Here is a 27,861-nt window from a genome sequence, read left to right as displayed (position 1 = left end):
CCTATTGTACACTGTCTGACACAGACAGTCATATTGACGTACTCTAGAAAATTGTCTTCTTTTAATATATACTTTTAAATTTATGCTTTATATGTGTATTAATCACTGTAAATTCATAACTTCATGTTATTTTATAATAAACTCAAGTGATTTCTTTCTTTCTCCAGGTATCCTATTTACATTAGTCTGTGGGGCTTCTAGGGTCCCCAAAAAAACAAATGTATTTCCTGATGATTTAGCCCAGCAGAACCTAATTGTGTCAAACACAGAAGCCCCTGGAGATGATAAAGTGGTAAGAAATCTGTCTTTTTGAAGTAAATACAAAGGATGAATTAGCCTGTAATGTATAGTTCTTCTAAAATTATCTTTTCTGAGAAAACTTCTTTTGATGTCAGGTAACCAACCATAAAATTTCATCCATTCTGTGGATAAATGACTTTGATTTCCCTGGTGACATATGGTATTTCAATGTCAACATATCATGTTTTAAACAGTGAAATTCCTGTCACATGTCGCTATTATTATTTTCTGTTTCAAATATTCCATGATTTCAGTGTTAGGCCTGGATATATATATATATATATATATATATACACACACACATTTTATTGCTGTTGCCAGAAAAAAAAATTTAAAACAATTATGCTGGCGATCTGTGAATAATTACATGAAATATTTTTATAGCACAAACAACAGTTTAAATACACACATACATAATCTATGTATATGTGTGTGATATATGTAGTAACATATGTAGATATGTGTAATATACGTAGTAATATATGTAGATATATATTTAAACTGTTGTTTGTGCTGTAAAAATGTTTCATGTAATTATTCACAGATCGCCAGCATACTTGTTCTACATTTTTTTTCTGGCAACAGCAATAAAATTAGTACAGGCTTTGATCGTCGTGGGAAGAATTTTAATAGATTTTTTCTGTCTCTACTATGGTGGTTAGGAAAGAACATGAAGCCAAATATACGACTTAGCAATGCTAGTAAGTGGCCACATGGCTCCAAGTTGTCTTCTAGCCCAATATGTGGAAGTGGAACATGTAAATTTCCTATCAAAAGTGTAATTGAAGACCAGGGCAGGAAAGACTTCTAAAACAAAAGCATGAGGCATCTAGGAAGGGATTGAAAAAAGTAAAACAAGTGAGATTAGAGTTTCCAAAATACAACACAGATATTTCGTGGCCAAAGCTTTGTTGTTCTTATTTTCCATGCCTGATTTATTTTACTTAGATTGCAGGGACTTCTTATTGCAGTTAAGATTTTTATGATGACTTTATTTTTATTCTTTTTGTTTTAGATGAAGGGTAACTGAATTAGATGCCACATAGAAATAAATGCCCATCCTTATTTGTGTTTCTGCTCTAGTATTGGTAAAAAGGAATAAATTTAAACTAAGCAGGGTAAATATATATGAGAAAATAGTGCTGATTTTGTATCGTGCAGTGCTGGGGGGAGTTAATAACTGAAGTTGTACGCCCTTCTTAGAAGCTTTTTTTTTTTTTTTTGTAGAGACAGAGTCTCACTTTATGGCCCTCATAGCCGTGGCCTCGCACAGCTCACAGCAACCTCCAACTCCTGGGCTTAAGCGATTCTCTTGCCTCAGCCTCCTGAGTAGCTGGGACTACAGGCGCCCGCCACAATGCCCGGCTATTTTTTTGGTTGCAGTTTGGCCGGGGCCGGGTTTGAACCCGCCACCCTCGGTATATGGGGCCGGCACCTTACCGACTGAGCCACAGGCGCTGCCCAGTTCTTAGAAGCTTTTAAGGAAGAAATACACATCAGGCCTTCTGATTTGCCTCCAAATACCAACCACTTGACATCTGTGATTTGCTTCTTATGTTAGACGCTATGTTAAATTCTGGAGTTTTTAGGATTGGGATGACGGGTTGAGTTCCTGCCCTCAAAAACCTCACCTTCTAGCGCGCGCGCACACACACACACACACACACACACACACACACACACACACACACACACACACACACACACACACACACACATCGTGGCGTTCCCTGAATGGTGCTGTTCTTTCTCATGGTTCCCTCTGTATTTCCAAACGCAAACTGTTTTCATTTCAGTATTCCACGAATGGCTTCACAACACATACCGTGGGCACCTTTGCTCAGGGAATTTGTGGTACCACAGGATCAGGAGTCAAGAATGGAGGGCAGGAAACCATCGAACTGGTGAAAGGAGGGCAGCAGACCTTGGAGCCCTGCCAGGGAGCTGGGCACCAGCAGACCCTGGATTCCCGGAGGGGAGGACGCGTGGAGATGGACAACTGCAGATACACCTACTCCGAGTGGCACAGTTTCACTCAGCCCCGTCTTGGTGAAGTGAGTTTCCCGAAGTGTCCTACAAAGATATTTTGGTTTCCTTTAAACTTTATAAACGATCCCAATTTACTCTTTATTTTGACCTTTATTTTTAATTAATTATGGATCTGCTAATTGGAAAAATTATGATTTTTTTCTTAATTTCAGTTGAGTTACACTCAGATTTAAGCAGTTATTTGCTTTTTCTCATATTTTGTTCGGCCTTTCATATTCTTACTGAAATAATATCTGATGATATTTAAATGATTCTCTCATGACTCTGAGCTAACATTTCCCATCTGGCAAGTCATGTCTCAGAAACTCAGTTTCTAAGTGGTACAAGCAACACCAGCTTTCCCATCACTGTGCCTTCTGGGGAAGCTCTGAGTCCTGTCAGTTTGGGTTCAGCTTAATGGATGTGTTTCACTTTCGGCTTTCATTTCGAAAGGGAAGGTAAGGGCTACATAAAATGAACGCTTGTATACCTGCTGTCGCCTGTGTGACTTTTAGAAACCTGCTATAGACTGAATTTGTAGTGTGATTTATGATAGAGACCAATCATGTGCATTTTTTATGTGTAGGAATCCATTAGAGGACACACTCTGATTAAAAATTAAACAATGAAAGGTAAATCAAAGCAATCATTTTTATGTTAGTAAGTTTTGGTGTTTAAAATAATAATAATAATAAATGCTGTGTTTTTCCCCTTGACAGAAGGTGCATCTGTGTAATCAAGATGACAGTCACAAGCACGCTCAAGACTATGTCCTGACGTACAGCTACGAAGGGAAAGGGTCAGCGGCTGGCTCTGTTGGCTGTTGCAGTGAAGGACAAGAGGAAGATGGCCTTGAATTTTTGGATCATTTGGAACCCAAATTTAGGACCCTCGCAGAAGCATGCCTAAAAAGATGAGTGTGTTCTGAAAAGTCTACAAAAGACAGTGGCTTTATCATCTTTTCTTTTTGTAATTACAAACCAGGATTTCTTAAAAAACAGAAGATGCTACATTTGGGGTTTCTCCCTTTATTTTCATGAAATGTTTTTGGCCAAAGGTACATTTACAGAGACATGCTGTAAATAAGCACACAAATTTTTTAATTTTACCTAGTTTTTAATTACTTGTCTTCCGCTCAAGGAGATCCATAAATGGAAAAGTTAAGAAAGTCTGTATTATTGGTTACATTTGGGTATAATAATAACAGCCGATTTGCAGTGCAATCAAATGTAATCCATTCAAGTCTGTATTGTAGACTACTTAAGGTACAAGCTAATAGGCAATTGTAGAGACCTAGCTTTGACATTATCTCCAGTTAGCGAATTAATTAATTGTGTGGTGCTTGAAGACTACTGTTGTCCTAGATAGTCTGAAGTATATATACGGCATTCTTGGTATTATTTTATTCTTGTAACACAACTTTTCTTTGTTATGCAAGGGAAATTTCTACCCAGGTGTTGAATGTTATTACAAGTTTTGGTGGAGTTTAGTTTTAGGTTTTATTCTGTATCAAATGCTGCATTGATTCTCCATTTCCGTTGTTATCTACTTGGTGAGTAAAATTTAACTTTAAAAATTCTTTCAGAATGTATTCTTACTCCTGCAGGTTTTTTCTTTGAAATGCCAGTTGTCTGTCTGTCTCTCTCTCTCCCACTCCCTCTCTCCCTTCTCTGTCTTCCCTCCCTGTCTTTAAAATTTCCACTTGGGTTGGAGAATTCAGGTATTTTTTAAAACTGTTGCTTTTCTCTTATAAAGTGAATAATTCCTTTTTTATTTTATGTGTTTGTAATCTCGTTTTTTCTTAAAATGAATGTAGTGTTAACTTCGTTGTTTCGAACATCTTGGTGATTGCTACATTATATCCTCAACGAAGAACCTTTAATTCTGCCTTTGAAACTGTAAAACTATGTCATGCTTTTATTAGAAGCAACATTCTATGTTAACAAAAGGAATAGTGCAATTAGAATTGGGATGTGGATTTTGGTACATGGTAGCACATTTACAGTTCCTATTTTTAATGCAAGGATATAGTTTATAATTGCAAAATAGTGATGGTTTTTTAAATAAGCTTTGAAATACAGGGATCTTGAAAGCTCCCTGGGTCAACTATTTTATATCTTTTTAGATGAGATGGTTAGTTATATCTATGTGTTTGTAAAGTTATTTTTTAATATTTTAAGAATATAATTCTTAACAAATGTAGAAATGGGCCAAACTATTTAAATTTTAAAACTCTGAGGCAAAATTAAACTTAAATAGTCCACCAAATTTCCCAAATTAAACTTAATAGCCCTCCAAATTCCAGGCCAGTTTTCATGGTTTATTTCAGTCATGGTTTATTTAATTCATGTACTAAACATATGGACATTTTAAGAGTGTTTCTAATATTTGTGATTGTTAATCATCAGCCTGTCTTGAATTCACAGAGTTGTCTTATAACAATTATTTTTCAGGATTAACATTGGGCAATTATTTGATATCCAGCTTATCTTTTCAATTGTTCCATTACCGCTTAGTCAAAAATACAATTTCCCAAAGTTATTTTTAATAAATGATGTACATTTTTTTTTGTATTTTACTAGTTATGATTAAGTAAATTGAGCATTTGGTAAAAATTAGTAAGAGTTGGTTAATCATGGGTTTAATGTGAGCTTAAGGGCTCAATGCTTTGTGACTTTGAGAAGTGAGTCCCTTCATTAGGATCCTGTTGTACATTTTTTGGAGTTTAAATCTAGTTTGGAGAGATGTTTGGTGCATTGTTATCAACACATTTATATAATATTACTACTCTACGGAGTATTAGTTAAGTTGCATACTTTCTCTGTGTCTGTTTTCGTTATCTTCAAATTGGGGATAATAATAGAACTCCTTTCTGAGGGTCGTTGTAAGATGCTTGAATAATAAAAAAAAAAAAAAAAATGGTTTTGAAGCATGAAAGTCATCCAGAGTGGTCCACCTGTAAGGTAGCCCTAATAGTAATAAAGAATTTTAAGTCACATGTACAACCCATTTCATGTTAACAAAAAGTCAACTAAGAAAATAGGCTAATGGAAAGATATTAGAATGTCTCTTTACATAATGATTTCCTGATGACTGGGTCGGATATATGCAGCTGTTTGGAATGTATTAGTGCAAAGTTTGCTGAAGCATCCACACAGGATCACCAAGTGTAAAATGCAGAGAACCTTCATAGTCAACCACCTCCCTACGTTTGCCACCTTCTTATGTTGACCTAATTTTTGTAGCCTGGACAGGCACTGCATGTACTCAACGGAAGTTCCTTATGTTGACCAGTTTTATACAGTCCCATGGCTGGTCCACTTGCAGAGGCTCTACTGTACTACCAAACTACCAGGTTCAGATCGGATGAGAAGCAGAACATCTCCTTCTTATAATGGGCACTAATTCTAAAGCCCCATAAAAATGATATATGATTCAAATTCCTCCCATCAGGCCCTTCCTCAGCTGCTCTCGACATTGCCTGGCGGTTTATGACTCTGACAGTTGCCATAGTAACCCTACCTGCAAAGATGGCGCAGTGAGAGTGCCTGAAGCCAGTCCCATCTCCACCCTTATACACAGTGGTATTTGAGGAGTCACTTAAACTTTCTATGCCTCGTTTCCTCACGTGTAGGACCTATGCTGGAGATAGTGGTGGAGTCTACTTGATAGGACTGTTGTTAAAGTTAAGTGTTAGTTAATGAAAAGAGTTGGCCCGGAGTTAGCACTCACCTGCTATGTGAAGAGGGGACACCTGAACTAGAGATAATCACAGCTTCGGATTGCTTGACAGTTGCCATCTTGCTGTGATGCTCCTATTCATCTTTCCTGGAAGCTGGACCAGCAATTCACCTGTGATGGTCTTTGGGAACTTTGTGGCTTATAATGGTTTCCAGGTCTTTCATTCTTGGTATTCAGAAAGCCACATCTTACTTCCTCATCCATAGCCTAGCAATCAGTGTGATAATGACGTTAAGACTTAATCAACTTAATTGAAAAGGCACGTAAACTTCTTAGCCACATTTTGCCTCTTTAAGGATTTCCGCCTTGAAATCGGTGGTGCTTCTTCAGGAAGAGGAAGGCAACAGAGCTCTGCTATTAGTTCACTGCAGTTTGCTTCTGAGGGCTCCCTGTAATCGTTTGGTGCTTTCTTGTTTGTTTGATTCCCATCTTAAGACTGGTTTTGATCTTGGATCCTAGTTCTGCTGCACACTCAGGCTTTTGACTATAGGCTGCCCTTTAGTCTGTCACCGTCTCTTTTCGGGGGCTCCAGATGGAGGTATTGACAACCCTTTAGTGCCATCCTGAAAATAAAATGCTTTCTCTTCTATGTGCCTAGAATCATTGTATTTTCAACCTCCTTAAATACACAAAGCCCTGAAATGTTACCTGATGTATACGTAGAGCATATGTGGGCCTACAGCTTTTATTCTGCAGTTTTGTGGGAAACCTGTTCACCTTCTAGCACTTTAAACTCGTTATGCAAAAAGACAAACATATGCTACCACATCAAATCAGGCCCTCCAGAATTCCCCATATAAATAATGTACTTCTAATTACTTTGGCTTGAAACAGAGAATACTTGATTCCTCTTCCTTCTGCACAAGCATACCCTATTTGCTGCCCAAAATTGCCAGAATTTTAAACATAATTTCATTCATTAAATAATTTGTACTGTCTGGGCGGCGCCTGTGGCTCAGTGAGTAGGGCGCTGGCCCCATATGCCGAGGGTGGCGGGTTCAAACCCAGCCCCGGCCAAACTGCAACAAAAAAATAGCCGGGCGTTGTGGCGGGCGCCTGTAGTCCCAGCTGCTCGGGAGGCTGAGGCAAGAGAATCGCGTAAGCCCAAGAGTTAGAGGTTGCTGTGAGCCGTGTGACGCCACGGCACTCTACCCAAGGGCAGTACAGTGAGACTCTGTCTCTATAAAAAAAAAAAAAAAAAAAAAAATATATAATTTGTACTGTCATCACGTATGGCCTTCTTATGGACAGTTAAAGACTCTACTCCTATGAGAAAGTACAAGATGAGTCAGCCACTGTCCCCACCCACGTACTCCGATGCAGGACAGGTCATGGTGGGTGTGAGTAAGGAGTGGGCTAAGGCCTGTAAAACATGTCACACATTGCCAGGTACATAGTAAGTGCTTACGACATGGAATAAAAATTTCAGACGATGCCAAAGAACTGTAGGACTCTAACAAGTGAATCTGTGCTCCTGCTACTCCCAGGCCACAGGGTGGTGAAGATGGGGTGCGGCTTACCTCTCTGTTCCGCCTTCCTCATTCCTCACCAGTCATCCCCACCAGAGCTCAGTTCAAACCGGGGCATCACTCAGCCTCAAGGGTGTTTTTGCCCTGATTTCTTATCTCTTCCTTTCAGCTGTTGTCAAAGAACAGATAGGTCATGGCATTTTCCTGCCTAAGCACTTCTGTGGTTTTATAGATAAATTTTCAATACAAAATCTCAATCAGATACAGGTGCTCATTGGCATATGATAGGGTTACTTCCCTTTAAACCCATCGTAAATTTGAAAATATCTTTAAGTAGAAAGAGTATTTTCCACTTACAACAGTTTCAACTGATGACAGGTGTATTGGGACTTAACCCCATCTTAATTGGAAGAGCATACTGGATATAGATCAATGGACCATAATAAAGCCAAAAAATGGTAAGTCAAACCATCGTAAGTCAGGGACCTGCTATACCAGTTGTATCCCACATGCTTCCTTGTGCCTTGCCCAGGGTGGGTCTTTTTTTTGCAATGTCTGCTCATTTATTTCTTCTTTTGTAAAAATAGTACTTTTTTGAAGATCTAGCTTGAATACTATCTCCTAGATATGTGTGTGTCTAGAGCATATTATAAATTTTTAATTATAGGCTTCTATGTCTGTATATACGTGTATGTGTGTTTTCTCTCATGTAGGAAGCATGCCTATAGAATTATGGCCATTAATACATACTGATTAATAAAATTGCATTGCCCAACTCACAAAGAGAAAAAAAAAAAGTAAAGATTATAAATTAGGTCTCTTCATTCCTAGTGCACTGTTATTTTCCCTTGGTATAAATTTCCCTCTGTAGACATAATGGATATTAGATTCTGCCCTGAATTCTTTTTTCAATATAGAGACATTGAATGACTAGAACTTCAAACATTTGCATTCACACTTAGTAGAATAAAGGGAAGTGTTGGGATTTTGGACTCCCTTCCTACCTGCAGTAGTTGCACACATCTGCTTATAACCACCAATAATTGCACCTATTGAAATAGAGCAAAGATTCTTGTCTGTCTTCCCCACTGTGTGCTCAGCACGTAGAGCAGTAGACGCTCCTCAAGTTCATTGTATGAATGGATGAATAAATGAATGAATTTGTGTACAGACTTACTAGGTACCTGACCAAGGCACAATTGCCGTGTTGTCGAACAAATCTTTTTTTTTTTCAACGTGAAACTTACTGGCCAATGTGAAAATCACATCTGTGACTGTTTCACCTCGTCACCATGTTCCGACACTGCAGTGAAACTTATTTTTTTCACTAAAGAGCCACTTTCTAATCCCCAGAGGAAAAGCAAGGTCAGGCCTCAACTCAGGAAGCCTCTCGAGAAACCAAAAAGCAGGAAAGGAGTACAGGTCTAGGAGCTTCCGAGAACTTAAACTGGGAGAACATTCCACAGTGGGACACCTCAGGTCTCAGGTGTGCACTCAGAGAGAAGGAAATCTGCAGAAAAAGACCAGAGGAAGGGAAAAGAAATGTGTAGCAGTGGGCCTCAGAGGCAATGACTGCAGAGTACTGTGAGCTGATAATGTCTCTTGGAAGGTAACACATACAAGGTGGAAGCTGGGGAATCCCAAGAATGGAAGAAAAAATACCCAATGTACACAGCCCTACTATGAAACTAATTTGGGACTCTCACATGAAAGCTATAACCCAGCTACAACTTAACAATAGGGGGAAGTGGGAAGGGGGGGGTGGGTAGAGGGAGGGGAATCGGAGGGATCACACCTGTGGTGCATATTACAGGGGTATTTGCGAAACTTGGTAAATGTAGAATGTAAATGTTTTGGCACAGTAACTGAGATAACGCCGGAAAGGCTATGTTAACCACTGTGATAAAAATGTGTCAAATGGCTTATGAAGTGAGTGTATGATGCCCCATAATCATATCATTATATACAGTTATGATTTAATAAAAAAAAAAAAAAAGAAAAAAAAAAAGGTGGAAGCTGGCCTGCTGTCGTCTGCCCAATGCCTGGGGGTCATGCAAGGCTTAGTAAATAGTGCGACAGCTGCAGGTCTGGCTTTTCTGTGTTTTGCTTTCTAGGGGCAGGGAATCATTTGCTTGCTTTCTTCTATTATTTTCTCTTCACCAGTTCTTGGTTTCTAGGGCTAAAAAGTGAAATCCTAAGAAAGCGGAATCTGACCTTTCTAGGAATTCTATCTCCACCTGTCCCCTATCCTTTACTCCAAGAATGGCTAAGCACCAACTTCCATCATTTTTGCTTAGTTTTTTTTTTTTAATTAAGCAAATAAATACATCGAGCAGCTGAATTTTAAATTTAAGATCCCTTAAAGTTTAGATATGCAGTGTAGAGTCTTTAAGACAAAACAGCAGAATGCTAAAAGAAAAATAAAAAGGAAATAAAAAGAAAGCTTGTGTATTGATATAATTAGATAAACAGAGCACTTTGATCTTTTTTTATTTAAAAAATCCCAAGTTTTATAGGATAATTTTACTGTGTCATGGCTTTTCAACACATTCTTTGCCTTTAAAGCTATTTGGTGTTTCCTAAATTTTAGAACCAAATGAGAGGTTCTCACTAATGTCCCTCTGTATAGAGTGATAGCTGGCACATGGGAAAAGTCAAAGGTTGTTTCGTGCCATTCTCTGTCCCCTTTGTGACTGTACTGTCACATTCCTAGAGAGAATCTGGGCATACTTAAGGGATTAGAGTTGTGGAGTTTCTGCTAGCTGCCTCTTCTTTTTCTTTAGTTATTTTGTTAGGATTCAGGAGAGAGGGAGGAGCAGAATATTAATGTCTTTTTAATTAACAAATATTAGGGCAAACTTGCTGAGATGTTTGCATATATTTTTAGGGCACTGTTCACAGACCATCTGCATCAGAATCTCCTGGTGTTTGTTAACGTAAAGGTCCCTATTGAATCAGAACCACAGGAAGGACAAGCTAACAGTGGAGGGGGGATTATTAAAAATTACAAAACTTCACTTTGAATAAGTTCCCTAGGTTACTTTTGCATACTCAAAACTTGGGGGATTTATGCCACTTGAATAGCTTGTATCACTGAAAATCTAAACTTCTTAGGTTAGATGATGGATCACTTCTGAAATTTTTATTAACTCAGGTAGAGTGATTATATAATTTATCTTCCACAGTAGAATATTTTTGAGAATAAAAGGGGGACATTTTTAAGCAACAAATATCCTGGGATGACATTAATAAACCAGGACTGTCCAAAGCAAACTAAGACATATGATTGAATCTCTTGCCACTCTCTGTCCCCTCAAATGTTGCCATGTTGCCCTCTGAAATTCAAGGTCTGAATCAGAAATGATCACCCTAGACCTTTAATGTCTTTTTTGATTGGCAATGGCAATGAGGAGCATTCCTTCTCCCTCCTCTCCAAAAAGTATGTCGTGTACTTTAGCGTGAGCGCTGCTCATCTACATCACCCGCCATACCTTCTGGCAGGCATTAATTGACTTCCCTTTCTCATTCATTAAATATTGTAGAGCTTGGCGCACTATTTTTTAGTTAGTCCACCAGAGAAAAACTTCTCTGTTTTTCTTCAAAATGTAGCTATACAAACCCTTTTTCAACCCTAAAAACCTTTTAAGACTATCTTTCTTCATTCACCCCTTCTCATTTGATTTTGCAATAATCCCTAACTACACTACATCCACAATTTAAGTTTTCAGCATCATATTTTCTGAAAATTTCATCTCATCTTTCTAGTTCCCTTCCTCTAGCACTTCAATCCCTAATATATATATTAATAAAACCAAAATCTCTACCACTTTGTCATAGACTCCTTCATCTCATCATTTCTTTCCTTTCTCAACTTAAATCTATTTATTCATCACTTTCATCTGTAGCCCCCAAATCTCCAACTCCTTTATCCTTTTCTCTTCTGTTGTAATTACTGAGCAAAATCCTCTTACTGGATAAGCTCCAATTTCTACTGACTTCATGATGTTCACTTGAACCCTGAAACATGAATCCCTGCAACTCTCCCTTGTAACCCACAATTCTGTACCATTCCTTAGATTTTTCAAACAGTGAGACACAACTCACTGGAGGGACACAGTTCATTGGAGAGGTAGAAACTTGTATTATCCATGAATTAGAAGATAAGAACAGAAATGGTCAAAGGGTATTAGACATAGAAACAGTAAGTAATGTTCATGAAACATTTGTTCCGGGTTGTATATTTAATGTGTGTAGTTGCTCACAACATTAGAACAATTTCTTACAGTGGACTAGAGTCACTAATTCAAAACACTGGCCTAATCAATTTTCTATTTTATGCTTATTTCTTTAGCTCTCTAATCCACCGTCCTCACTTTACATCTGGTTTCAATTACAAAAGAGAAGCCAAGAGAATGCCCTCATCTTTCTACCCCCAACTACACCAGACAACCAATATCTGTACCATCCACTCTGACTACAGGGGCTGTCTAGAAAGTATCCAGCCACTGTTGCTACTGATTTCTGTAGCGTATGGCTGGATACTTTCTGGACAGCCCTTGTATATCCTTCTGAACAGATGAGTTTTTTCTGTTCTTATTTAGGGCAGCCTCACCAGTACTACATTGGTTCCCATGATCTTTTGCTTCCTCGATACTTTTGTTATTGTAACTAACTCTGTTTCCTATATCATCAATTATCTCCTTTTGCCTGGATCATCCCCAATGATAAACAGAAAAACCTAATAAAAAGAATAGCTATCCCATATAGAGTATTTATTATGTGCCATGTTGTGTAATAAATACTTCCCATGTTAATTCTTTTCTTTCTTGCACAAATTGAGAATTATTATTGCCATTTATGGATGAGAAGACTGAGGCACAGGGATCTTAAACAACTTAGCTCTTTGTGACAGTTCTAGGATGTGGCAGAATCAGTATATGAACTTGGCTGTCTAGCTCTGCACTCTGAATTCTTTTTTTTTTTTTTGAGACAGTCTCAAGCCGTTGCCCTGGGTAGAATACCATGGCATCATAGCTCATAGCTCATAGCTCAACTCTTGGGCTCAAAGGATCCTCTTGCCTCAGTTTTAATATTTTTAGTAGAGATGGTCTTGAACTCATGAGCTCAAGCAATCCACCCACCTTGGCCTCCCAGAGTGCTAGGATTACGGGTGTGAGCCACTGCACCCAGCAGTTGCACTCTGAATTCTTAACCACTATGGAATTTGCTCCTTTCATGGGAATAAAAATTGTTGACCTTAACTTGTCCTTTAGCTGTGTTTCTATTTGTTCAGTCCCCTTTATAGAAACACCTGTGCAGCAGAGACCCAGATGGTGCTGTGGCAGGTGTCTTTTGTGCTGCCCACCACGGCCCTTCCTCGCCCATTTGCAGCACAGCTGAGTCTGACCACTCCTAGCACACTGCCAGTAGTGCTCTAATGTCTCTCAGTCTGTACAAGGCCACAGCCAAGAAGGTCAGAGCGTTATTGCTCCTCAGGACCCACTCCTACCCAAAAAGGAGCAGAAGTCAATGGACTTTTGGTCTAGCTTGGTGAAGCTGCCCCTCCATTGGTTTCCAGTCTTTTGGTATCCATACTCCTATGTAATTTCCTTCCTCTGGAATGTCAGTGGGACCTGTGACTTGATTCTAATCAATAGGATGTGGCAATACAATATTCCTGTGACTGATGTTATGCAAGACTACATTTTTTAGCAGACTGGAAAAAGAAGTTCTTGCTAGCTTGAAGTAATGAAGTCACAGCCAAATTAAGGAAGTCTGCTTAATTTGAAGGAAATTAAGAAGGAAATGGAGTCACCCCTATAAACTGCAGGTGGCTGGTGGAACCTAAATGTGGCCTCTAACAACAGCCAGCAGAAAGCCAGCCTTCAGTTATATGGCCATAAGAAACTGTCGAGAATGTGGTGGAGCTCGGAGGTGTGTCCTTCTCCAGTTGAGTCTCCAGATGAAAATTCAGCCCAAACAACACCTGGTGAGACTCTCAAGCAGAGGACCCAGCTAAGCCCAGCCCAGACATATATATTCTTTTAATATTTATTTATTTTTGAAACAGAGTCTTGCTCTGTCATCCAGGCTGCTGTGTAGGCATGAGCCACTGCCATAGGCAAGCCCAGACTTCTGACACATAAAAACTGTGGATAGTAAATATGTATTGTTTTAAGTCTATAAACTTGTGGTAGCTTAGAGTTTCTTAGTAATATGATTTAACTCCAGAGTATAGCATCATTTCCAGGAGCAAATGAGACCTCCATACTAGCAGGATTGAGACCACTGCATTAATCAGTTCAATAACACATCCTGCATGGACTTCTATATTTTCCCATTCTCTGACTCTGCCTCCAGGTTCATCTCCCAAAAGACTAGCTTTACTTATATCCCTGTTTCAGGTTCTGCTTTCAGAAGAACTAACACGTGACAGGGGCGAGGGAGCCATGACCTGGTAAAGAGCTGCCTCTGTCTCTGTTTCTTCATCCACTCACCTCGTCTGTCACTGGCTCTCTGCAATCACATTTTCCTCACCACCACTCCAGTGAAACTCACTTTCCTGTGACCACCAATGACTTGTTCACGTCAAACCCAATGGAAAGCTTTACCTCTAATCTTACCTGACTTCTCAAAAGCCAGTGCAATAGGTAACTACTTCCTTCTTGTTGACAAACTGTCCTCCCCTGGCTAACGGGGCACCACCCTCCTGGGTGTTCCTCCTAAATCACTGCCACTCCCTCATAGTCTAGAAGAAGCTGTTTCCTCTTTCCCTCCTGACTGTAGGATTTGAGGTACCCAAGGGCTCTGTCACCACTCATTCCCTAGATCAACCTGTGGGTCATGACCCCTTTGTAATAATGAAAATACACTGCAGCATTAGGAAGGTTGAGAACCACTGCCCTAGACCTTCTCTCTCACTCCCAAAGTTTTTCAGGGGTCCTCAAACTCCACATGAGGCGGTGTGATTGTATTTGTTCCCGTTTTGTTTTTTTACTGCAAAATAAGGTATGTGCAGTGTGCATAGGACTTTGTTCATAGTTTTTTTAAAACTTTAGTCCGGTCCTCCAACTGTCTGAGGGATAGTGAACTGGCCCCCTGTTTAAAAAGTCTGAGGACCTCTGTTAAATAATACATCTCAACTTGGATATATAATAGGCATGTTAAATTTCACATATCCAAATAAAACTCCTTGGTATTTTCACCCCCAAAATTTCCCCTTCCAACATTCCCCATTTATTTATTCTATTCATACTATTGCTTAGTCCAAAGCCCTTGGTACAAGCACCCTTGAATTTTTTCTTTTCTCATACCTTATCTCCAATCTATAAAATAATCCTGTGAGGTCTACCTCCAACTTACATCACAAATCCAAATGTTACTCCATCTGCTATTTATTACTCTGTATAATCTGTTTTCTTGCAGCAACCATAAGTGATTTAAAAAAACGTTTAAATCAGATCATGCCCCCTTCAAAATCCTTCTATGGCTTTTTATAAACAGAACCTCCACTCTTTAACTAGGCTTATGAGTTGTTTTCACCTTTGCTGATTCATTTCACAGCTTCATGTCCTCACACCCTCATTATCTCACTCTGCTCCTGCACCTGTTTATTTCTTGCCCTTCTCTGAACATACCCAGTCTGTTTTGACTCCAGGCTTTGACACTTGGAGTTCTCTCCAGATAGAAGCCTTTCTTTCCAGATCTTTGGTCTCTTCTATCATTCAGGTCTCCCACCAAAGTTCACATCTCAGTAAACCTTTCCTGGAAAACCTCTCTGAAATAACCATTTTCTCAGGCTATGCTAGCTCAGGTGTCAGGGCTATTCTATCTTCCTAAAAGAGGTGTGGCAGAGAACTTTGGTTTCGGGCCTCATGGCATCATTGGTGTCAATTACATGTGGCCTGATAACATGGTTATTGCTCCGGTTGAGAGTGTTGGATAGAAAGACAAAGAAGTAATTAAAGAAAGAGATGAAGAGAAAACAAAATGAAAACAAAAATCCATAACCTCCAGGTCAAGATGAACAGAGCTATTTCAAAGGGAAGTAAAGTTTTTTTTCAAGACTGGGATAAACTCCTGATTGATAAGGTTTAGGTTTATACTGCAGCACTTTGTACGAAGGCAGTAGAAATATCCATCTATTTTTCATGTTACTGTCCCATGATTCTGAAAGCCTTATATAAGAGTTTTGGTTATCCGAGTAGGAAAAAAATATCAAAACAATACGGGCATTTTTTTCTTCATACTAGTGGCTGTGGACATCAAAGTAAACTATGAGAATTGTGTCTATTGCCAGCAGAGGAAAATCTTAATAGCATGTACAGTTTAGATGGAAATTATGCAAACATTAAGCCCCAAGAGTTAGAATAAATATTCTTTCCCTTGACATGAAAAAGAAGAACCATTGAAGTCTTTCTAGTCATAAATATTTCATCAAGAAATGGAAACTCCTGGATTTGAATGAGTATGTGGGAGAAATACTTTCTTAAGGTAGATTTCTATCGGAATTTATTTAAATCAAGCGAGAGACTCTGCAAGTAAGAATAACAGCATATAGATAACCATCCAGGCAATAACAGGGAAGAAACTATAATATATTTCATCATGCCCACCCTGAAATGACCTGATGGAATATGCAAAAGAATTCTTAAGCCTTTCTTGCTAAAATGCAGATTAGACAGATTATGTTAAGTGCTGCAAAATGGTCTAAGAAATGGAGAATGGAAATGCTACTTCTAAATCAAAATAAAACTAATTTTTAAAAAGGGTTATTTAGAAACTTGCTTCTTACAAACACCCAGAAGCCTGAATTCTTCCAAAATTGATCTCATCACTTCATGGGTTTTGTACCTCCGTCATCATATTTCAGGGTAAGTGAAGAACCTCCCAGTTCCTAGTGGTACACAAGGAACCGCATTTTGAGAACCACTTGTCTGGAGCAAGAATCACATCCCTGACCTGTCCATGAGTACCCAGGAGGCTTTTAAATAATACAAACAAAACTTAAGCCGCTCCCCCAGAGATGCTGATATAATTGGTTTGAGGTGAGGTCTGAGGTGGGCCTGAGTGTTGTTGTGTATTAAAAGCTTCCTGGGAGACCCTAAGATCCAGGCAGAGTTAAAAATACTCTGGTGATAATGCTCTTAAATTTGTGGCTTCACTCGTGTAGGTAACAAACCTTAGTTCAGGCCCAGTTGCAGCTGAAACTTCCCATACCTTAGAAGGTTTGCCGAGCTGGGTCTTTCTCTTCTGTGATCGTAAATTTCATATTAGCATTAAAAACCAAAGTTTAAAGGGTCCTTTGGTTCAAAAGTTTAGATAATAATAAAGTTTAGAAAACATCATTTTGCCTCCATCTTTCTATCTATAATTGAACCCGTGAAGTGAGGACTGCAATAGCTCCTATGAAACGGAGGAGGAAAAAGGGGGGCCTGCATTCTGTTTTTAACAAATAAAAGATAATTTTTTCAAAGTGTTCAAAATTTGGATTGGTGTCTGTAGCTCAGTTGTTAGGGTGCCGGCCATATACACTGGGGGCCGGTGGGTTTGAATGCTGCCAGTGCCAGCTAAACAACAATGACAACTACAACAACAGCAACAAAAAAACAGCCAGATGTTGTTGGGTGCCTGTAGTCCCAGCTACTTGGGAGGCTGAGGAAAGAGAATCGCTTAAGCCCAAGAGTTTGAGGTTGCTGTGAGCTGTGACACCACGGCACTCTACCGAGGGCAACATAGTAAGAATGTCCCCCCCCACCAAAAAAAAAAGTGTTGAAAATTTGAATTTCTTTTAGTAAATATTTGAATGATGTATAAATATTAAATACATTACATATTAAGTTAAATATTCATTGTTGTAAATATTATTGTTATGAAATTATAATAAAAAGATAAACAATTGTATTTACAAATGGCAAATAAGCACACAAAAATATGTTCAACATCAATAATCATCAGGGAAAAGAAAATTCAAAACACAGTGAAATATCAATGTATCATTAGGGTGATGCAAATTTAAACCACAATGAAATATCCACAACGGGTAAAACAAAAAAAAAACTGGCAAAAATATGTTAGCAAAGCTGTGGAACAAGTATAACTCACATATACTTCTGATGAGGAATTAATCTGTCAGTTTGTAATAAAGTTAAACATAATTTCTACTTTATGACCAGTTCTAGTGCTAGAGATATTCATAAAAGAAATGAAATTTTGTGCCCACCAAATAACTTGTATTCTGTTGACTTTGCTAATTGTTCATAGCAGGTTTAATCATAATAACTGGACTCAGGAATCAACACAAGAGTGAAAAATTAATTATACATACTTTAGTAAATGTGTACAATGCAATCTACTCGACAATAAAAGGGGCAAGGTACTGATACGTTCAGCCATATTAAATGAATTGAAAACATGTTGAATGAAAAAAGTCATCCCCCTAAGTATCCATACTGTGTGGCAGTTAGCCTCTAAGATGGTGTCCATTGATCCTTACCTTCCATAACCCTTTGTGTCATGTCCTTTTCTTGACTGCAGACAACTCCTAGTGACTTGCTTCTAGCCAATAGAATTTAACAGAGATGATAGGGTGTCACTTCTGATACTGAGTTACAAAAAGACAGTGCCTTCTGTCTTGGCACCCTACCCTTCTGGTTTGTTCTGAAGGAGGCCGGGTATCCATGTTTCCTGTGGCCCTAGAGGGACCTATTCAATAAAAAACTGATATCTCTGGTCAAGAAAAACTGGAAGCTTGCCAACCTCTACAAGAGTGAGCTTAAAAACAGATCCTCCCCCAGTTCAGCCTAGAGGTGATTGCAGCCCCAGATAAACACCTTGATTTCAGCCTCGAGCCACAGATAGTTAGCTAAGCCATTCCTGGATTCCATAGAAACTGTGAGATAAGAAGTCCTTTTCAGCCACTACATGTTGGAGTAATGCAAAAGTGATGTCCAACTGACAAAGCAATACAGCAGAAGATAATTAACATGGTGTGTGATTCCATTTGTGTGAAACTCTAGGTAAATCAAAAATACTCCCTAGTGGCAGGTGGCAGAGAACTGGCTGCCAGGCTAAGGTGGGTATTGACGGGGTGAAGGACATGTTCCATATCTCAGTTTGAATAATGGAGACGTAGGTTTATGTATTTGTCAAAACTCATTGAGCTGTATATTTTTGGAAAATTTTAATACATGTAAGTTATAATTCAATAAATTAAAAAACAAAAAGGACAAGAGTATCAATCTTTGACCAACTTGTTGAGGTAAATTGGGACCTATGCAAATGTATGAATCCCCAAAGTGGATCAAACGGAAAAGGATAAATATTTTTCAAAATTACTAATTTTTTCAAGAAGGAGTGCCCAGAGATTTGACAAATACATGCATCTACCCCAGGCAACTATGTCAAAATGCCAATAGTAAATTTAAAACTTAAGTTAGAGTCTTAAGTTAGAGTCTCTAAGCAGATAGGGCTAGAATATCCAGGTCCAGCCGACTTGGATACTCATTATTTTTGGCTCAAGTCTCTACATTTTACTAATACTATGTTGTTGCCGTAACGGTCTCTTTCATTTTGCCTCAACAATGGCCAAATGCAAAGCTTTTATTGTGAATTAAAGAAAATTTCCCCCATTTGTTCAAAATTTAAAACGTAAGACAAGGCTGGGCATGTGTTTCACACCTATAGTTTTAGAACTCTGGGAGGTGAAGGCAGGTGGATTGCTTGAGCTCAGGAGTTCCAGACCATCTTGAGTAAGAGGAATCCCTCATATCTACCAAAAATAGAAAAACTAGTTGAGAATTGTGGTGGGCACCTGTAGTCCCAGCTTGGAGACTGAAGCAAGAGGATCTCTTAAGCCTAAGAGTTTGAGATCACTATGAGCCTTGAAGCCGTGGCACTCTACCCAGGACAACTAAGACTCTGTTCAGAAAAAAAAAAAAAAATCCAGAGAAGAAATAGGGTAAAGGCCTTCAGAGAATCTTAGGAGAAAAACCTGCCTTAACTTCCATAATACAAGGCTTTCTTCTGTGAAGAGGTCGAAAAATGGTCACTGGTGGGACAGCACCTGTGGCTCAAAGGAGTAGGGCACCGGCCCCATATACTGGAGGTGGTGGGTTCAAACCCAGCCCTGGCCAAAAACTGCAAAAAAAAAAAAAAAAGTCACTGGCAAAGTGTGGCTGAGCAGGGCTTAGACCACCTTATTCTAAGAATAATTTATACTTTATAATAGGGGAATATAATGGGAAGTAAGATGTTCTTTTGTTTTCTTTTCTTTCTTTTTTTTTTTGCAGTTTTGGCCAGGGCTGGGTTTGAACCTGCCATCTCTGGCATATGAGGCTGGAGCCCTACTCCTTTGAGCCACAGGCACCGCCCAAAATAAGATGTTCTTTATCTGATGTTATGTCCCATGAACATGTCTGTGCTTGTCATTTTCCAGTGTCTCTCTGGAGCGAGACAGCCTGACATTCAGAGCACTGAATGACAAAGCAGGAGTTGAAAAGGGCTGACATTGGTGTCAATTATCTTGGGAATATTACAGAAATCAGGTCACCATAAAGGAGAAAAGATGTCATGGTCATATTCACTGTGCCTGTCCATTTATGACTTCTTTATGCCCACCCATCCCAGGATGTGATGAGTGGGAATAGTCTTGAGGCCTCCAAACTCTACATAGACCTTTGGGATAGAACAGCAATCAAGGTTAAATAATTCATCCTGGGAGGGTTGAGAAACGGTCCACATAACATCTGATCACTTACTTGTCTTGAGTAATAAGGTTCTTCTGGCTGATGACTTTCTTTCAGTCTGCAATCATTTATTCTGAGGCTTATAAACAATTATCTATTACTTTGTAGACCTGGAAGGGAGATTTTGTCAGAGAGTCTTATTTTAAAAGTGAAGTATAGTGAGTCCAAGGAATCCCTTGACCACCATCTAAACAAACCTGGGAAACTGGGATAAACAGCTGATTTTATTGACTATGTCAAGAACGCTGCCATTTTACTATGAAGGGGAAGAAATTAGCCTTTCTGCACCCACTTATATACCTACTGGGAAAACAAGGTGTCTCAAAAGTCACCCCTAAGGTTGCTACACATAGGGAAAATGGGAAATTGTACCTAAATGTACCTTTACTTACAAAATATTTATTACAAAATTGTTACAAAGTGGTGGCCAACATGTAGAGAATATTGTGTGAAATTTCATAATGAATATTTTGTAAATAAAGGTTCATTTAGCTATAATATCCCATTTTCCTGGTGTATGGCGACTTTAGGAGCAACTTTTGGGAAACCTTGTTCTATTAGCTCCTCAGATTTTTCTCTTCTTTTTTTTTTTTTTTAAGTGTTCAGGCAGGACTTCCATATTAGAATTGTTTAGAAAAATGGAGATCTGGTATAACCCTATAAAAATATGTGCAAGTTAACACAGTGCTTACCAGTTAGGGAGGGATATAGCTCTGTCATGACACTGACAGGTAAATACAGGTATGAGGCTTGAAAAGTATACAGGAAAAAAACTGGTTGCTGGCCAGGTGCGGTGGCTCATGCCTGTCATCCTAGCACTTGGGAGGCTGAGGTGGGTGGATTGCCTTAGATCAAGAGTTCGCAACCAGTCTGAGTAAGAGCAAGACCTTGTCTCTACTAAAAATAGAAAAATTAGCTGATTTTTGTGGCAGGAGCCTGTAGTCCCAGTTACTTGGGAAGCTGAGGCAGGAGAATCACTTGATCCCAAGAGTTTGAGGTTGCTGTGAGCTATGATGACATTATAGCACTTAACCCAGGGCAACAGACTGAGACTCTTGTCTGGGGAAAAAAAAAAAAAAGAACTGAAAGTTGTTGCAGCATTCAGCCTGCTCAGGGAACACCACATAGCTAATTGGTGGAAAGTTATTCCTCATCTATTGACAGAAGGGCTTGAAAAACTGGACCAGCTGAAAAGAAAATACAAATTGAGAATAATGAATCTTGGGGTAAATACAAAAGCATAATTGTTAATAAGTAAAATAGTAAATGAACGAATGCTAAATTAATGATTTACTACCTGTAGAGAGCTGGTGGGCAGAGCTGCTTCTCTACTTCTGAGGTACTGACCTACTTAGTGGGCATCTGAGCTGAGGGATATGCCACTTTCCCAGGCTGTTGTCGGGGGATGGTCATCCTGAACTTCTGAGAAAAGAGAAGGCTGGTGGCGGAGTGAATCAGGAGTGACACATGAGGTCTGGAACTCAGCCCATTCACACCTGTAACTTTCATGCTTGAGCAATGCCCTTTGAACAGACAAATGCACACAAAGAGCTCTGGGGGACATGTGAACTTACAGGAGAGCCGACAGCCTCACCCAGCGGGAAGAGATTTTTCACTCTGAAGGAAACCCAAGTGAAGAATTAAGGGACGATTCTGAGATCAATCTTTTCCCCTTAAAAACAAAAATTTACCTAGCATCAGGGCTTTTGTTCAGTTACTATAAGAAGTTATCACTTACACAATGAGGCTTTGTCTTCTGTATGGAAATTACTCTTCCTTCTTGCTCAGTGAGAAGTCACTGGTGCTTGCTTCTCTCTCCTTAAAAGGACTGTTTGCAGAAGAGGGCATTTGTAAGGGAGTCTGAAGATTTTAGTGGAGGAAGAGTAACCCCATTGTAATAGTTACCAGCTCATGAGTTCATAAGAAGAAACTGAAAGGGAATCTGAGCTTGGCATGCTGCACCCGGATTAGACCACTGTCATGGTGTTACTTAGACTGGATAGCTCTGAATTTCAGAAAGGTACAAAAGTCAGACTTTTGAATGATTGCTGTCAAGATTATACTGAAAGGCCGCACCTTTGTGGATGAGAGTAAGTTTTCTCCTAATGGATAATGTCACTGTCAGTCATTTTGGGAGAAAAGAATACCAGGATGAGAAATGAGAATTTGGGGAGACCTACCACACCATAGGTGAGGGGAAACCGGCTGGTTTGGAACCCACCAAATTCGGTGCATGTGGCTGGCGCCACAACCACTGTGCCACCAGCGTGGAGCCGATTTCTCTGTTCTTGCCAGCAGATGTGTCTCAAGCATCACACAGTTGTCCTGGTAGTACTTTACAGGAATGTTTGAGGAAACCCGCACTTAACACGTCACCATCCATATAAGCCACTGAGATGAGTAGCTGTGTTTGACCAGCACCTGTTGGTGCCGAGTTGGGCAAGGCAGGCTGGCTCAGTTGGCCAGTGGGCGGCTCCCACCTCCTAAGATCAGTTACCCTTTCCCTGGCCAAAGACTCCTCCCAGGAACACCGAACTCTTCTTAATTATCTTAAGCTTGATTTTTGCTGATAATGTTACAATTCACCTGAATTCCTGACACTTTTCATGTTTGATCCTTTGTTACTTGTTCTTCCCCGTCAAGCTAACAACATAATAAGGGAAAATAATAAATTGCCTTCCCATTTTAGGTCATTGTCCTTTTATCAATGACTTCCAACTGACTTTGGGATAAGGTGTTTAATGGAGGTGTTTCAAAAAACTTTATATCCCTTGTAATGTCACATGATGTTTTTAAAATAGAATCCAGTTTTAGCTCCCTTTAAACTGAAGCTCATATTTTGAATATGAGTGGAGTATGGAGAATTTGGAGACATTCTCTGAGAATGAACAACTTTCACACCTCGACAGATGGGTGCCTTGGGGGCTTTAGAGGTTTTCATCAGAAAGGACAACATACAGTGTCTGTGTCCTGATAGCAAAGCCTCATTTCAGGGAAGCCTCCGAGTCAGGGAACATATGCCTTAGTCAGGAGGTTTCCAACCTTTTTAGTACCAGGTTTCATGGAAGACAGTTTTTCTACAGACGAGGGATGTGGGGGTGGGCAGGGTGGTGGATGATTCAAGTACATCACATTTATTGTGCACTTCATTTCCATCATTATTTTATTATACATTAATACTATACATACATACATATGAAATAATTGTACAATTCACCATAGTGCAGAATCGGTGGGAGTCTGAGCTTGTTTTAGCATTACCAGCTCAGTTCCAGGCCTTAGATTCTCATAAGAAGCCTGCAACCTAGGTCCTTCACAGGCAGAGTTTACAGCAGGGTTCACTCTCCTGTGAGAATCTAATGCCACAGCTGATAGGAAGCAGAGCTCAGGTGGTGATGCCAGCAAAGGGGAGTGGCTGTAAATATACAGGGATCTTCCTGGCTCCACGGTTCGCCTCCGGCTCTGTAGCCCAGTTTCTACCAGGCCACTGGACAGTGTTGTTTTTTGCCCCGGGGTTAAGGACCACAGGCTTAGTCTATCACAGGTGACCAAAATGGAATGAGTGAAGTCCGTGACATTCTCTCCTGTTTAAACCCGACTGTCTGAAAGCCCTGACCTCAAAACTTCTGAATGGACTTTGAGGAACAGCAACAAATATTTGAAAGGGGTTTCTTTACCGGGTTCTTTTTGAATTCATGGGGATTTAGAGGACAGAAAGTCAATTTAGGCAGAAATAAGGGACTATGACCCTAGTGATATAAACTATGTCCCTATTAAAAAGTCTAACGTAGTGTGTTAGAATGACCTCCTTTCTTTCCTCCTAGGCTTTGAATTGTTTGGACAGGAACTGGGTTTCGTTATTTTCCTTTGTTCCATCATCTTATACAATGCTTAATGCTTGGTTGACTTTGGGCTCTGATAAATGTTTGCTGAATGATACTGAAGTTGTAAACCTCATTTCAGACTAAGTTTCATGCAGGTATTTCTTTGAAAAATTTCATGTTAATATAATCACCATGTAGGTAGTAAAACAATATTTTACATCTCAGAACAAATTCCTTCTTAGAAGGCTTATATAAGTCTGCAAAACAAGCAGTTAGTAAAGCTCTGAGGGTAATCACTTTGGCTGGGTAAAACGGTCAGATCAGATTTTTTTGCTTGGTTTTAACTTCTGTCACCCCAAATCCCTGTTTATTCATGCCACCTGGGATAATTTTCTTTCCGTCATTTATTTTATCATGGTAGTCAGTTTTGAAGAGAATACAGTATGGCTTTTTTTGTTTGTTTGTTTTAATCTGAAGACATGGCCCAGAATTTGTCCCGAAGTTGCAGGGCGGATCCCCTGATCCAATGAGAAGGGTGTTCCTGGCACCCAGGAGGGCCCGTGTTGGGACAGGGATCGCTGCAGGCAGACTGGGTTTTGCAGTGAGAATGCGCCACTCAGCGCCGGTGACGGGGACCCCAGGGTGAGGATCTGGGCGGCAAGGGCAGCGTTGCAGGCTGGGCAGGGTGGCAGCGCCGCGGGGCAGGCAAGGGGCGTGGGAGCGCAAGCAGAGGATGGGCCTGGGACCGCTTTCCCGAGCGCGAGCGCCCCGGCAGCCCCTGGGGAGCGGAGGGGCAGGCTCAGGCAGCTCCCCAGCGGTGATAAAACTTGAGAAATAAAAAGGAGGGGCCTCTTGGCGTCTCCTGGGTCCAATCCCGTCTCGGGAGCGAAAACGCTCACAGGCACTCAAGCCTGAGAGAGGCCGAAGCGACTTACAGACAAGCAGCAAAGGAAGCAGCTCCTCGCGAGCCCCTCACTGCGCGGGTCCAGCTCTCGGGATCCCCGCCCGACGCCCTCGCTCTGCTTCCCCAGCCGCGCGCCCCTATGGCTGCCCCCGGACCCCGGAGCTCCCTGCCCGGAGCTCTCTACGGGCAGCTGCTGCTGACCCTCTTGGTGAGCCATTGCCTCTCCCCCCTAAGATGGATCCGGGATGGGGAAGGGGTGGGGGGGATTCGCCCAGGTCGCCGCGGGGTGGGGTAGGAAACCAAGCGGGCCGAAACGTGGTGTCTGCGGCTCAGCTCAGTCCGGCTCAGTCCAGGTAGGAGTTGGCGCCAGGAGGGGTGAAGGGAGAACAGGAGTCTTGGAGGGATGACTCAGGGCTCCATTTTTTGTTCTCGGACAAGACAAATCGCGTTCAGTTGTTTGAATTGAGTAGCGCTTGGGCTTCGCTGCGCTCTGAAAGCGCAGTCTGTCGTGGGTGGAAAGGATTGGAATTCCTGCTCCTCCCCTGGCTGCCCGGCTGGCGTTGGTGGTTGGGGACGCCTTCCGGTGGAGAGGGGAGGAGAGTGTTTTTTGGCCGGTCATTTAAGATCCCGAAGCAAGCAAAACATAGACGTGAGACGGTGTGGAGAGGGCTGCTTCTGGCCAGGTCCCAGTTCATCTCCGGTGGGTTAGGGACCGGAACGTTCAGAGCTGTGCGCTTGTCCTGCCTGGGGTTGCTCTGAGAAGCGAGTTTCGAGGCTTTATCTCCCCGCAAGGTTATTCAGGAGCTCGTCCAAGTCATCCATCCCGCCAGCTACCGGGTCAGGGGCGGAATGCGCCTGGAGCGCGGAGGAGTGGGAAGGCTGGGTACCGGGTGCGCCGGTGTCTTGGTGATGCGGAGTGAGGCTGGGTGGGCTGCGGGGGAGGGTCGGGGTGGTGTGGCATCATGGGGTGGGGTGGGTCGTATTTAGGCTGGGTCGAGGAAGGAGTGTGCGGGCCCAAAGCCCAGTCTGGGGTCTCCAGTGCCAGGGAAACCTGGTTCGGAGATCCATCTGGAGAGGAAGTTTGGGACAAATTCTCAGAGAACCCAGGAAATGTGAAGCGAAAAAATCGGGAACTTTGATGTTGTGATAAGCGCGAAGCTTCAGACTTCACCAGCGTCGCTCTTGGAAGAGCAGAAAAAAGCCGCCGACTCTCCCGGGCGCCCGCGGATGGGCCGAGAGTCCGGGGGGCCAGAGGTCTGTGCCGGCCCTGGGGATGGGTCCGCTGCGGCTGTGCAGATTCTTACTGTTACCCGGCAAGTGGGTCCAAGCTTTCTCCTCTCCTTAAATCAGAGTTAAGAATATTGAATGGGGGGCGGCGTCTACTCGAAGGAGTAGGGCACCAACTCCATATGCCGGCCAAACCCAGCCCCGGCCAAAAAAAAAAAAAAAAGCTACACACATCCATCCGCCCTGGAACTTCAACAAAAGCTGATGAGATGACCCTGTCGAGCGGGACTGCCCACATGTGTGTCCTTTCGTGACATGTTTGAAAGTATTTCAACCTTTTCTTTGTGTAAGAAGCATTTGGGGTTTTGTGGCTCCTCTGCGAAGGGATTAGGGAACAGGAAGAAGAAATTCCCTCCGTTTTAGCTGGAGAGGGGGCGTGGAAGACCAGGCGCTCTCCCCGAGGGTGTGTTGGAGGGCGTAGAGAGTGCGAGTGAATCTAAAGAGAGAAAGAAGGGCTCCAGCTCTGGTCTATAATATACTCGTTTAGGGTTATTTTTTAAAAAGATCTATCAGGTATAGAACACAAATGTCTTAATGCTGTAACTGGGTAAATGAGGTGAAAACTATGTTGATTAGTAGGATATAAGTAAGCACTCCAATTTGTACAAATAATCAACACATCGAATCCCATAATGGCATAAATGTATTTATGATCTATGTACAAATGACTTAATAAAAAAAAGATAAATAGAAAAAAAGAATTTTATGAAGTTTAGATTAAATGGTATCTCTAGAAATACCATTTAAAGCTGGGGCGGTTAACAGAATGATAATTCCTGTCATCTGCAATTGTCAGTTCAAACTCTTTCAATTTTGGTCCAGATGGATAAATTAAAACCTGTAGTGACCATCTCATGTCTGTATTTCTTTCCTTTTTTACTAATACGACTCTAACCTCTCAGTATAATACTAGTGACATTGCACATTAGAAAGACGTTCTATTTAATGGAGTTCAGGGGGTCTCCTAAAAACCTTGCTTGTGGAAGGAGGGGTGTTTCAAAACAATTCCTTAATATAAACCTGAGACAGTTAATATGTTAGCCTTCCTACTGAAAGGTCCTATAGGTTGAGGAATTTTCCCAATTTGCACTTTTCTTTTCCTGACTCTCTTTCCCAACCCCCCAACCACACCCTAAAGCCCTAAACTGCAATCAAATACAGGTTCTAATAACCAGGTGGCCAAAGAAAAGAGCAGCGGAAACAAGAAAGGAAGCATATGAGACTATCTCCCAATTGTTTTACCTTTTGTCTTTTTTTTTTGGAGAGACGGGTTCTTTATTTCAAAAAGACACTTGTCAATATTCAGTATCCAAGCAAGTGCACTATTGGCGTTTTCTTTCTCCTAATTAGCCCCAAAGACACCAAAGGAGAGTGCAGTTTAAGCTAATAAGCTGCAGGAAGGACACCCAATAGGTCTCACTCACAGAAAACTCACCAAAAAGTGGGGATTGGGTGGGGAAAGAAACTTTAAGAGGTTTTCAGTACACTGCCAGCCTAGAGACCACAGCGACCTCTCACAGCCAGATGGGGTGGCCCAAACCCAAAGAAGCAAGGTTCCAAAA

General features: G+C 40.9%; 2 protein-coding genes across 5 annotated transcripts in view; both read left to right on the top strand.

Moving 5' to 3' along the window:
• DSC2 (desmocollin 2) overlaps positions 1–6,658 on the top strand; it is a 33,431-nt gene extending 26,773 nt beyond the window's left edge. For 2 of the 3 annotated variants that reach the window (XM_053571790.1, XM_053571789.1), the window contains exons 14-16: positions 168–292; positions 2,097–2,354; positions 3,048–6,658. In XM_053571790.1, coding sequence (XP_053427765.1) covers positions 168–292; positions 2,097–2,354; positions 3,048–3,245 — 581 coding nt within the window. In that variant the 3' untranslated portion in view covers positions 3,246–6,658. Of the gene's footprint in view, positions 1–167; positions 293–2,096; positions 2,355–2,914; positions 2,961–3,047 lie in introns of all 3 variants that reach the window. The other variant, XM_053571791.1, reaches the window with a different exon arrangement.
• Positions 6,659–24,867: 18,209 nt separating this feature from the next.
• The window catches only part of DSC3 (desmocollin 3), a 59,443-nt gene continuing 56,449 nt past the window's right edge, over positions 24,868–27,861 (top strand). For both annotated transcript variants that reach the window (XM_053571954.1, XM_053571955.1), the window contains exon 1: positions 24,868–25,220. In XM_053571954.1, coding sequence (XP_053427929.1) covers positions 25,152–25,220 — 69 coding nt within the window. In that variant the 5' untranslated portion in view covers positions 24,868–25,151. The remainder of the gene's footprint in view (positions 25,221–27,861) is intronic.

This window comes from Nycticebus coucang, chromosome 19 (genome assembly GCF_027406575.1).
Source record: "Nycticebus coucang isolate mNycCou1 chromosome 19, mNycCou1.pri, whole genome shotgun sequence".
NCBI classification, from domain to species: Eukaryota; Metazoa; Chordata; class Mammalia; order Primates; family Lorisidae; genus Nycticebus; species Nycticebus coucang.
This window is presented reverse-complemented; position numbering and strand designations above follow the sequence as displayed.